The sequence below is a fragment of the Vipera berus genome (genome assembly GCF_964194415.1).
Source record: "Vipera berus genome assembly, chromosome: 2".
Lineage (NCBI taxonomy): Eukaryota > Metazoa > Chordata > Lepidosauria > Squamata > Viperidae > Vipera > Vipera berus.
The window spans coordinates 27,480,805-27,493,951 of record NC_138203.1 but is presented as its reverse complement, the minus strand read 5'-3'; the positions used below and the strand labels follow the sequence as shown (position 1 = coordinate 27,493,951).

The 13,147-nt window shown below is 39.9% G+C and overlaps 1 protein-coding gene across 5 annotated transcripts in view; it reads left to right on the top strand.

Moving 5' to 3' along the window:
* PDE4D (phosphodiesterase 4D) overlaps nt 1-13,147 on the top strand; it is a gene marked incomplete at its 5' end in the record, with an annotated part of 761,328 nt that overhangs the window by 210,570 nt on the left and 537,611 nt on the right. For 4 of the 5 annotated variants that reach the window (XM_081318714.1, XM_081318718.1, XM_081318715.1 and 1 more), the window contains one exon: nt 7,274-7,509. In XM_081318714.1, the coding sequence (XP_081174840.1) occupies nt 7,274-7,509 (236 nt within the window). Of the gene's footprint in view, nt 1-7,273; nt 7,510-13,147 lie in introns of those variants that run through there. The other variant, XM_081318719.1, reaches the window with a different exon arrangement.

Genomic DNA, 13,147 nt, shown 5'->3' with positions numbered 1-13,147 from the left:
GCTAAAATATGGCTGGAATTGGGGGTGTGGGTTTTGTGCTGGCCACCCTGTTGTGGCCCATTTGAGAATTCTGCTAAGTATTTTGTCTGTAGCTGAGTTTTTAGCTATAATGTTTGCGGACAGGGGACAATCTGGAAGTTGAGAGATTGCTAAAATCTGTCCAGCTGGGGCTGGATCTGAGTCCTCGCTTTGCATGGGCAGTCTGCTGAGGCAGTCTGCGTGTCCTAACTCCTTCCCCGGTTTATGTATTAACTGGTAGGAATAGGCTGATAGGAATGTGGACCACCGTAGAATTCTTGGAGAGAGAATCTGTGGTGTAGTTTTATTCCACGTGAATATGCCCAGAAGGGGTTTGTGATCTGTAAATATAGTAAAGGGCCTCCCATAAAGGTAGTCGTGAAATTTTTTGACTCCTGCGACTATTGCTAGGGCTTCTCTGTCTATTTGAGCGTAATTCCTTTCTGCTTTAGACAGAGTACGTGAATAAAAGGCTATGGGTCTTTGTGTACCATCCTTGAATAAATGACTTAACACTGCCCCGATTCCATAGGGAGATGCATCACAAGCGATGCATATTGGGGTGTCTTCTCTGAAAAGGGTGATCTTTGAGCTGTGGCAAATAATCTTTTTTAATGATTGGAAACTATTCTCATGTATTTTGGTCCAGGACCAAACTGTTCCCTTGTCCAGGAGCCTATGCAGAGGCTCCGCGATAGTGGCTTTATGGGGAATGAAGGCATGGTAAAAGTTTAATAATCCTAAAAAAGCTTGGAGCTCTTGTTTATTCTTCGGACTGGGTGCTGTTTGAATAGCCTTTAGTTTTTCCGTGGTGGGGTGGATGCCTTGGCCGTCTATTTTGTACCCTAGGAATTCTGTGGATGTGACTCCAATAGAGCACTTTTCCCGTTTCAGCTTGAGGCCGGCTTCTCTGAGTCGGCTTAGCACAGCTGACAGCCTGTCAGCTAAGTTTGCTTCGTTTTCTCCGGCGATGAGAACATCGTCGAAATAGGGGCAGACCCCGGGTATTCCTTTCAGGGTTTTCTCCATGATACCCTGAAAAATACCCGGGGCCGCCGATATGCCGAATTGGAGCCTTTTCACTTTAAAAGCACCGCGGTGGGTGACAATTGTCTGGGCTTCCGCCGTGTCATTAGTGACAGGCAGTTGCAAATACGCCTGCGTGAGATCAAGTTTGGCAAAAATGGCGCCAGAGCGGATAGAAGCAAATACATCTCTTACTGCTGGCACCGGGTAAGCGTGGGGACTGAGGGCTAGGTTGAGGGTCGCTTTATAGTCCGCACATAATCTCACTTCCCCGTTAGGTTTAATAGGGGTGACTATGGGGGTCTCCCAGCTTCCCCCTTCCGTTGGTTCGAGCACCCCAAGACCTATGAGGCGATCGAGTTCGTTTTCAATTTTTTCTTTAATGGCAAAGGGTACTCTCCTAGCTCTTACCTTAATTGGTTGGATTGCTGGGTTTAATTGTAAAGAGATGGGGGGACCGGTGTATTTCCCTAATGTGCCATCGAAGACGTCTGCATATTTGTTGCAAACGGCTTCTAGGCTGGGTGATTGAATTGTATTTACCCCCGTTATGGCGATTCCTAGCGGCTCGAACCAGTTTAACCCTATCAGGTCGGTGCGGTTCCCTGGCGTAACTAGGACTTCTAAGGGACCCTTGAACTCTTTGTACTGCACCGTAACCTTAGCCCTCCCTTCCAGAGGAATGGGGGTTTTCTGGAAGTCAGCTAGGTGGACCTGGGTTTGCCTCAGAGGAATTTTTCCCTTTCCCTGTTGACAGATCTCCTGATAAGTTTTAAGCGAAATTAAGGAGACTGCTGACCCTGAATCCACTTCCATGAGGCAGGGCACCCCCTGAATTCTTACCCTGATCTTAACCTTTGAGCTTAGGCTATTTACCCTGTCAATTGTTTCTACCAGGGGCCCTGGCGGTTTTTCTCTGCTGGCCTGGGTAGCTGGCCTACCTGGGGAGTTTGCCTCCAAATCATTGATGTTGTCACGGCCCTTGCTTCGGCACACCGGTTTGATGTGGCCGGTCTTCCCGCAATTGTGGCACTTAGCGTTCCTAAACCGGCAGCTTCCTCGGGCATGGTTGCCCCCGCAGCTGGCACAGGCGGCCCGTTGCTCGTAACGTGGCGGTGGCGGAGGGGGGTTCCTGGACCTTCGGCGATCTGAAGTGTCACTTCTCCTCGGTTGCCTGCGTTCCATTCTGCGTTGCAAGGCTTCTCCGTCGGTGAAATCCACCGACTCTTCGCTGTCGCTGAGGAAGGCGCTTTCTTGTAAGACGGTCGCTGGGCTCTCTGGGGTCGTGGTAGTCGGCTTCTTCCTGTGGCTGTGCTCGTAGGCCATGATTTCTCTGGTCAGCTCGGCCAGGCTCATGTCGGTTTTGGATGTCAGCTTCTTCTGCAGCCTCTCGTCCCTCAGTCCGATCACCACCTGGTCTCTGATTCGGTCCTCCAGGTCGGGAAAACAGCAGTTCCGCGCGGCGTGCCTGACCCCAGCGATGAACTCGTTGGCGGGCTCGTCTGGCCGTTGTTTCTTCTGGGCAAATTGGACCCGCCAGTACAGTTCTGAGCGAGCCGGCATATAGTACTTGTTCAGCTGGTCCACCAGGTCCGCGTAGGAGACCTCGGTGATGGGCACCGGGCTGAACAGGCCCACGGCAGCATCATATACGGGAGGTCCTCTGATGTATAGTAGCGCGGCGGCCTTTGCTCTGTCGTCAGTGATTTTACTGACGAGGAGGAATCCCTCGACCTGGCCTAGGTGTGATTGCCATCTCTCGGGATGGCGGGTATCGAATTCCCTCACACGTCCGAAGTTTGCCATGTCGTCCGGTCCTGGGTCGCTCCTATGGAAGTTAAAACTTCCAGTGACAGCTCTTGCCGGGAACTCTCTTCCTCGGCCGTGACTTCAGCTCAGGAACTTCCTTCCTTGGCCGTGACTTCAGCTCCGGAGCGATCCCATCCTCGTCGCCAGTGAAGTAGCCGAAGGACCACTCGGGACGACAGGCTAGTTCATTAAAGGGTTTATTTAGAGCAAGGCAACAGAGAATAACATCGCCGGCTTTTATAGCCGGCAGCTGTCAGTGAGGGCCAATCAGGAGTGTTCATTTTGGCGCCGCGTCAATCCGGACCAATCCGCGTCGTCTTCTCTTGACAGCTTAGGCTTCCGCATGGTCCGGTGTTTTGACAGCCGCGAGCTGTCAGCGGCGGCGCCTGCGCTGTACGGGGGAACTTTGACAGCTGTCAAAGTTCCCGCGTGTTCTTCTGTCAGATTTGCTTTTCCTCACGTATACTGTTTAAATCACATCTAACTTAACTGTTTATATAATACAAAAGTTAAATCTCAGTTCAGTAGAAGGAAAGATATTCTTAGTGATTGTATTTATTGGGAGAGAGATACATTCTGTATATCAGCATTCTTTCCACTTTATCAATATCTATATCATATACCTCAAGAAGATATAAGAAAGAATGGTTCATTTCATACAACAGAATTATAGTGTGGAAGAAAATTTGCCATTTTGAGTAATTTTTCTGCCACCAGCATTTATGCCTTTTAATGAAAAAAGTGCAAGCAGATTTCTGATTGTTTTTTTACCACCACAAACTAACATACACCCTCCTCTACTGCTAATGTCTTGCTTTATGGAGATCCTTTCAGTTCAAATGCTAATTTGCTTATCTTACTCCACAGTGCAGTATTTGAAGTTTCTTATGCAGGAGGAAATTCTCTTATTTCAACTTTATTTCTGGAGAATGAGTCATCTAATTTAGCCATCATGGGCTTTGGTATGGGTTTCAGATTGTGACTCATTTATTCATCAGATTGCTGGTAAAATAAACCTCATCTAGATGAACAATAATTATGTCAAAGTAATCTCCAAGGATGCCATCTATTCCTATGAATTCTTTAGCATATTAGTTTATTTTGATGATTTTAGAAATATGTTTTAATTAGCAATTGTAAAAAAGAAGAATGGTTCCTAGCACATGCTGTCATTTGCAACCTCTATGACTAAGTGACCTCCAAGGGACCAGATGTAATACCTTAGAACATCATTTTATTATTTCCACTCACTACTATGTATAAGATTCCTTTTGATTATGTGCCATCGTTGCTGGCACTTGATACCAATAAATCTTTTCTGTGGTAATCTGTCCCTAATCTGGTCTTTCAGGTTTGCCAATTGTGTACCTGTTACTGCTTTAACTGAGTCTAGTCACTTTGCTACTGGTCATCCTTTTCTTCTCTTTCTTTCCATCTTTCCATTAATAAAGCCTTTTCTAGAGAGCTAGGCCTTCACATCATATGTCCAAAGTAGAACACTGCAATTTGGGCCAGGTTAAGTTCTAGTCAGAACTTGGGGTTGATTTGTTTAATGATCCATTTGTTTGTTTTTTGGCTGTTCGTGGTATCCTCAAAAGACTTCTCCCACACCAAAGTTCAAAAGCCTCATTCCTCTTCCTAGTATTCTTAAGAAAGACTGCGGTTTTCTTAAGAAATTAAAATGTGTTTTTATACTTGTTTGTATTTTACAATGAAATTTCAAAATATTGATTAGGAATGATAGTAAAAAACAAACTTTTTTTAATAATATCCTGATCTACTTCATTTATTGTGACAACAACTTAAATTATAATTAAACTTCTTCAGAATCTCTTTAGACTCTTTTTATGCTGAAGAAAATAGAGGGATCAAGTCTTTAATTTATTTTAAAAATAACAAGTTTGTCAGAATTCTGTGAAGGACAGATTTATTTAGGGGAAAAAAGAAGAAGCAATGTTCTGATTTCCACAGCAAATGTTTTCTTCCTCCTATATTAGTTTTAACTAAACCAAACAGCCCTAGTCTCAACTAACTTTACAAATTTAGCTTAAATCTAAATTTCCAATTATTCATTTTTAATTTGTTTTCCAGAAAGATAAGGTAGATTTCAAATTATTTGCGCTCAGCAAATAATCACTTAGAAATATACAGAAAATACAAAAGTAGCTGTAATGATATATAGGAAAGACCTTGGGAGATGGAGTGAACAGGTGCTACCTAGGAAGTAGTCAGGTAATAGATGGCGTACCCACAGCTTCATAGTGGGCGGAGCAAATAGCTCAGAAGGGGCCCTCCCTAGGTTCTCGGGCTGTAAAGGTGATAGTGAGAGAATTATACATTCAGACTTGCAAGGTGCTGTTGATGTAGCTTTACTATAAAGTAAAATTAGTTTGTCTGTTTCCTGTCTGGTCTACCTGATAGGGCTGACATCAACACTGTCAAGGCAAGCTATATTATTGCAGTAATAATAACAACAATATACTAATATAATACAACACAATAATGGAATGTACTAATGTAATTATAATGTATTATTATATTATACCGTATATCATTTATTGTATTATTATATTATATTTATTATGTTATAATCTTGAAGTATATAATATTGGAAAAAAATAGCTGGGTGATTTTGGGTCAGTCATTCAGTCTCAGACCAGTTTACTTCATAGGGTTGTTGTTGTTGGGAAAACCAGAGGAGGAAGGAGTATAAGGTATGTTTACTGCCTTGAGTTATACATTAAAAAAACTGGGACAAAAGTCTGCATCTGCATAAACCTCCCTTTCTGCTCTGCTCTCCCCATTTCACTCCCTTTTCAAATTATACATTAATTGAGTCACTCTATGCATCTGGGGAAGTAGGGCAGTGTTTCTCTCTCTCTTTTAAAATAAAACTTCACAAAAGTATAAAATACAAAAGAGCAAAGTAAAAAGAATTTAAAAGAAAAGGGGAAAGGGGTAGATAGAAAAAAAACAAAATTGGGGAATGCAGACTAAAAGCTATAGAAAAAAGTAACTTCCAATTTTCTTCAGCACAGATAAAAACCTAGGAATCAATTTCCCTTTGAACTAGAATAAGCTGTAACAAACAGTATTTCTATCATCATAAGCCAGTCTAGTCATCAAAACCCAAGATTAAAATTTCATTTCTTTAAGTTTCAAGCAAAAAAATATATATCCAGGAGTGGTTTCCAGGTAGAAGAAATGAAGCAACTCTGTTAATTTTACCACCCGTTCTTCCAATATTGGTATATATGAGTCCTTCCATCTCCCAGCATAGATGGAAAGTCACATTCTGATACATCAGAAAGAGTCTTTCTGCTGTTGTCAGGAAGGTCACAAAAGTCTTTGCCTTTTAATAAGATTTGTTAACCAGAAAAGGTGCTATGAGTTGCTTTCTGATTTTTTTTGCAGGACTCTGACAAAACCTGTTATTCATGTGTTCTAAGAATTAATGACTGTGAGACTAAAAGGGCTTGAATGTTTTAAATTAAACAGTCAGTCTTTGTTACTTCCAAATTATGGGTTGTAGCCATAATTTGATCCGGAAGGAGTACTTGCATCAAAATGAGAAAAAAAGTTAGATCCATTAACAATTACGAACCTGTGAACTATTGAATTACAGCACCAGTAGTAATGCTTAAAAAGGTTGTTGTGCTTCTACCCCAGTTGTAGCAAAACTGTTTTTGCCAAAAGGTTGGGAAGTACCCAAATGTTATCATGAAAGTCTCTTAAGGTTTTATGCAACAATTCTCTAAATCAAAGCCAAGCTACTTTTCTATAGCTGGGACCCACATTCTGCCTTCCTTGTTTTGATGCCCTAGAGGCACAATCAATGAAATTGCATTTTACAAGTGAGCGGTGCAGAAATTACATTTATTTTTCTTCCTTGTTTTCACATGCCTTTAGCATTATTCAAGGTTATTTTAATGTTTTAAATCCATGTCTGAAGCTTAAAACATTAACATTACTCTTAAAACTGGGAACCATGCTATTGACTCTTAGTACTCTGTTACTGAATTTCAGAGCTTGGTTGAAGGAGGCTCCTGAGAACACTTTCAGACTGTGTACTGTGCTTAATATAATTGCTTAATGTAAGCAAATATATTCTATAGTAAATTCTCTAGCACTGCCAAAATAATAAAAAGATCAAGGAGAATATTTGTAGCTCAGGTTGAAATGATGGGTACTTGGTGCTCTCTGAGGTACCCTCATGATGTTGCCTAGTTTGGGTAATGAAACATCTGCGAGAAAAAAAACCAAGTTCAGAGAACAGCAAGGACCCCTCAGTATGAAAAGAATCAGGTCCTACTTTTTCCTTTTTCATATTTTTTTTAAAAAAACTAAAATACAAGGATTTACATGTAATTTGGAACAATTTCGTGACAGAGACTTACTCAAATAATCTTTGTCATTGTAGGCATCAGAAGAAACACTGTGCCATCAAAATGAAGACGAAATGGTTCTCCAAGGAACGGACCAGTATCGTGTTAGGAGATTATCCTGTCGTAACCTCCAGCTTCCTCCTTTGGCATTTAGACAGCTGGAGCAGGTAGACTGGGATAAAAAGACTGATCCAGAGATGGTGCAGAGGCCCACCAACCTTCCCCTGAGAACTCTCCCTCTAATTGCTATTACTGCTGCGGACACTGTCAGGTAAACATTGATTTGGAAACCTACTTCTTCCGTATGACGGCTGAGGCACTGTGCTTCAACAGCTAAGTTTCTGGTTGAGTGTGATAAAAACTTTCGACCCTTAATCGTGGAGTAAATTAAAGCAGCTTGTCTCTAACAAAAGGCACCTTAAAAATACAGTAGGCTAATATAATCGTGGTCTTAAATAGTAATTCTGATGAGAGGGGCAGTAAAGAGAAGCAAAAGATGCAGGGTTTTAAAGAAATCAAAACAAAACACCATAGTTTAAGCCACATAGTTCTCTAGTTAATGCCAAGAACAAGCTACAAGAACACATTGAGTGAAACTTAACTACTTCTTTGCCTTCCCTCTTCACCAATGCTTTGTGTAGTATAAAACAAGAGCATGTGATTCCCCAAAATTTTGTTGAAGTCCAAATGTCCTTGGCTAGCATAGCCAATGTTTAGGAGCACCAGGTTCAGCAGTTCTTACAAGTACATTTGTCTCATTTGGAACAAATTCAGTAGTTTTGAAAGCCATGTGCTCCATTTTTTTAGAACTGTACATTCAGAATGCTTAAATTCTCTTCCGTATCAAAATATCCATGACTCTTAATGCCTTCTTAAATCATCACTTCAGATTGGCACATAATCTTGGAAGTGACAGTGACAGAGTAGTATCTATATGACACCTAAATGGCTGGGTGAAGGGAACATTACAGATAGACACACACACACACACACACACTCTGTGTGTGTGTGTGTGTGTGTGTGTGTGTGTGTGTGTATGATAAGGACCAAGATTATCCATCATAGGGAGAACTGCCATGCACACTCACCTGTACTGCTGAAGCTAGCCTAAAATTGCATAGCCTGTGAAATGCAATATGATTCAGCAGATGCTGGGTAGCTGGTTTAACCAGTGAAAATGACCCATTTTTCCATTCCTGTTCACAAGACTGGTTGTGATTCGTATTGTTGAATTGATCTGATAAGTAGAAATATTTTTAGCTGTGGCCAAAAAAGGGAGCCACATCTTCTTTTTAAAAGATCAATACCCCTTCTTGATGTTTGGTGTGGAAGAAAGAGGAAGTGTCAGCACACAGTATTAACTGTATCTAACACACGACAGAATTCCTAAAACCAAGTCATAGATGAAGGAGTTGAAATATGAAAATACTGTATACACCCAAGAAGTTTGGCTTGGTGAATTTACATATGAAATCACTCCAGCCAATCAGTAGAATTAGCAAAATGCCAAAGGAAACAACCTAGATAATGCAAGAAATTTTTTTTCACACAACTGATGGGTGAACAGAAAGTAGCACTTACATTTTGAAGAAAGGAATGCATTGCACATAAAATTAGAATGTTCCTCCAAGGAAGTCAAACCAGCATCCAGTTAAAAGGTGATATGCTGATTATCACAGATGTGTTGGGAGAGGTGACGCATGCAAAGCTTCTCACAGCATGAAGAACTTTGTCACACATCACAGAAAATGTCACTGTCCATCTTCCTATAATATAAATTGTGTGTTTAGTCACTATGCTTAATTTAGTTTTGATTTTTTTGAAAGTACGTTTGTATCTGAAGTCAGAAAATAATCTAAAGTATGTATATTCTATAATATATTGATGCTCGGCTGAAATGGACAAGAACCATCACTATCACATTTATAACTTTTTTAAAGCTGCTGAGCAAGACTGTAACTTGCTGTCTTAATGTCATGAACGTCTGGATGGGGAGAAACAAGATTAGACTAAAATTAAATTGAATGTTTATTTGTCCAAAACACAGAACCATTCTATTGATTTGAACTGTAACTATGGATAGACTCATCCTCTCCCTAAAGAACTGATTCATAAATTGGGTCCTTCTGGATTTACAGCTCTTGTTGCCTTCGGAAATAATTTGGAAGCTTTGGTTGGTGCAAAATGCAGTGATTAGGCTGCAGATTGCTATTATGTTAGTATTGCACCTATACTTAATACACTGTATTGGTTACTAAAAGACCTCCGGGCATCCAATTCAGTATTCTTGTTTTGACCTTTAAAGCCTTACACTTAAAGACTTCAAGCATACATAGAGATTGTCTCTTCTAGGTAAAATCTTCCAAGTTTGTGCATGTGTCCAGGGATCCCATCCTTATAAACATCTCATTCTTATGAGAATTCAAGGAACTTTGCTTGGAGGTAGCCATTTCTGGTGGTGGTTCCCATGCTTTGAGATCCAAGCCTCCAGGATTTGCCTGGCAGTCTGTAGTCTTCTGCAAGTTAGTGAAAACTTTGGTTTCTGTATTTGATCTCTAGTATTCTACTCTTTATATATGTTTATATTTTATATACACTGCCAGTAAACAAAAGTGAATCGGGCAATATAAAACTATTGTAAAATTAATAATTACTCTTTCATTTCAGGAAATGTAGATGTTCGTTGAGGAGCTTAGTGGAGAGTTGTCCTCTCCATGCTGTACCCTCAGAACAGCTCTGAGTGGATGGCCAGCAAAAAAATCATAATAAGGAGTTGATACTAGAGCTCCTGACAGCAGCTTTATCATAGACTGAATTTAGTACCTTAAGATCACAGATTTATCATCCAAACGTTCACAGCCTGGGCATCTAAATTAAAATACCTATAGCATTCAGACTTTTGGATTTGAAAAGTTTAGATTTTTAAAAGACAAAAACAATCCTTTTTGCTGTACATGCTGGATTTCTATACATCATTTCAAGCACTGATGTTGTGGATTCATTGCTAAACCTTTTCTTTTTCAATTATTAGATGCAATATCCAAGAATCACAGCAGGTGGCAGCACATAGCAGTCTTTGTTTGATACTAGAAAAAAACCAAGATTAGGACTTGGTTGGAAGGTCATTTGATTAGAAAAGCTCTAGGCCAGGAGTGTCAAACTGCCAGCCTGCAGGCCGGATGCGTCATGCCGAAACCGCACTCACCCCATTGCTGGCAATGGAAAAAAAAGTTGCGATATGTTGCAACAGTTCACATGATGTTGTGAGTTTGACACCCCTGCTCTAAGCTATTGGGTAGTTTGGGAAGTCAACACTCACCCTTAAAGAATGGCAAACCACATATTTATGCAGAGTTGTCTGTAGGATCATCCAGAGCTGAGTTTGATTCAAGGAAGTTCTTATCTTATTTCCAAGCCATTTTGAAGGGCAATCAGAAACATCTTTTGAGGGAAGCCAAAAACTATATACCATGTACAATAAGAACAAGTTCCACATGCATGGATCAAAACCCTTTAAGCCCTTAGGAAAGGAGAGTCATTTATTCATATAGGACTAGAACGAAAAGAAAGGAATCCATTCTCCTATAATCAACTTTCTTATCCAATGGCAACTGTTATCTTTTATATTTATTCTTATTTGGTAAGCATGAGTGGGGAGCCTTCTCAGCACAATACTCATAATTTCAATCTATTTAAAATGCAGTTTATAAATCAATGAGGTAACTGAAACTCATTTTCACTTATCCTTGGCATTGCAGTAAGGCCAGTGTTCATTGCTTTTTCTTTCTTTATGTTGAATTGATGTGAATGCTACAACAATGAATTATTAGGGGAAGTTAAAACAAGTGGGAGATAGGGAAAGCACTTGTACAAACGCTTTTATATTTTGAACAGGGACTGCAGATTGTAGAGGCTTTTAGAAATGACTTTGGAGAAACTATGTGAAGCTGAACCCTGGAAAACAAAGGAAATATAGGGAAGAAACTCAGAAGTAGCTCAAACTCCATAGAATATAAGAGGGAGAGAAGAAAAAATGCAGTTACATTCTGTTATTACAGTGTATACCCATAAATATAGTCAAAGTACAGTTTTAAAAACAGTATCTTCATAGATGCTCTAAAATGTGGTATCATAGTAAAATGTTTAATGTGCCAAAATACAAGGGACATCTATATTTAAATTTAAATAAAACCAGTGCGCATGTTTTTTCTGGCTCCATCCACTACTTTGAATTTAACCATTTCCCAGTCTTCAAAAGGCTATACATATCCTCATTCAGTTGCAAGAGAGTCACTGGAGTTATACTTGTAGCATGCAGTTAGTCCTCAACTGACACCCCTTTATTTAGTGATCATTTAAAGTTACCGTGGCATTGAAGAAAGTGACTTATGAGCGGCTTTCACACTTACAACTGTTGCAGTATCCCCATGGTCACATGATCATGTATTTACGACAATTGTGTTGTCCCAGGGTCATGTGGTCACCATTTGTAACTTGCCCAGCCAGCATCCAACGAGCAAAATCAACGGGGGAAGCTGGATTTACTTAAAGACTGTGTGATTCACATAAGTGGCCAAAGGATCATAAAAGGTCATAAGCTGGGGCAAAACTACCTTGCTTAGCAATGGAAAATTTGGGCTCAGTTGCGGTTGTAAGTCAAAGACTGTCTGTACTTGTCTACACATTTTTGGCGTTTTGATTTTGAGAAAATCAAAGAAAAGTTTTGATTTGAACAAGGTAATTGAAATATGAAATATTTTATCTCTCCAATTGTGGAGCATGTTCTGACTGTTTTCTTAAGAAGTAGAAGCCTAGTTAGAAGTTCATTTATAACAGATGTAATGATTTGCATGAAAGCTACAATATCCCTCATGATTCAAAATATAGTGCACTTGGCTAGGCAGCTAGTCTTTTTCCTTTAAAGATGGGGCTGCGCAATCTCTCTCTAAATAACAGGCAGCAGCCTAGGTTGATTAACTTGAGAATTTTGTCCTCACAGAATCCCTTCAATCACTTTTGATTGCCCATCATCTGGCATGCAGCCATAGACTCATTTGCGAAATAAATAAAAAAATGAATGATTGGCTACGAACTTTATCACTAGAGCAAGTTTGGAGCAGATGTTCCGTTGAACTTACATTTCTTTGGATTCCCATACAGTTCTTCCCCAGCTTATACATTTATAAATAAAGCAGTGATTTTGTGGGAAGAAATCCCTTGTATTTCCAACAAAGCTAACTGATCCTATGAAATTAGTTTCAAGACAGCTGGTTTCTCCAGGCACAGAAGAAGGCAGCAAAGGTGTTATTATTTTATATTTCAAGTGGGCTCAGTCACTGTGATTATAGAATGACAGAATCAGAAAGATGTATTTAGGCCACTGGTTTGCGGGGATCAAAATTTAACCATCTATGACAGATAGTAGTCTGGTCTCTGCTTGAACACATCCTGAAAGGATATCTACCATCTTCTTTGGCAATTGTTTCTACTGTCAATTTTCTCTTATTGTTACAAACATTTTTTAAAAAACACTCAGAATTTACCTTCTTCAAATTTAAACCTATTGTGCTGTGTCTCTCATCAAGGGTGACAGGACCATTTTGGGGGCTTTTTTGCACGGCATCCTGTTTGTTATTTGAAGAACATTAAGACATCTCCTTAACCTTTTCTTTCCAATGTTAAACGTTCCCAGATGTTTCAGTCTTTCCTCATAGAACCAATTTCTCATTCCCAGATTATTGCTTTTGTCTGACCCTAATTAGCATTATGACCATTTCTCATTCCATACTGTTTTTCAAGTTAATAATTTTGCATTTGTGTCTGTTAAATTTTATGCTGTTATATTCAGCTCATTTTTCTGAAGTAATTATCTTGAATTTTATTTCTGTGGTGTAGGACATGAACTATTC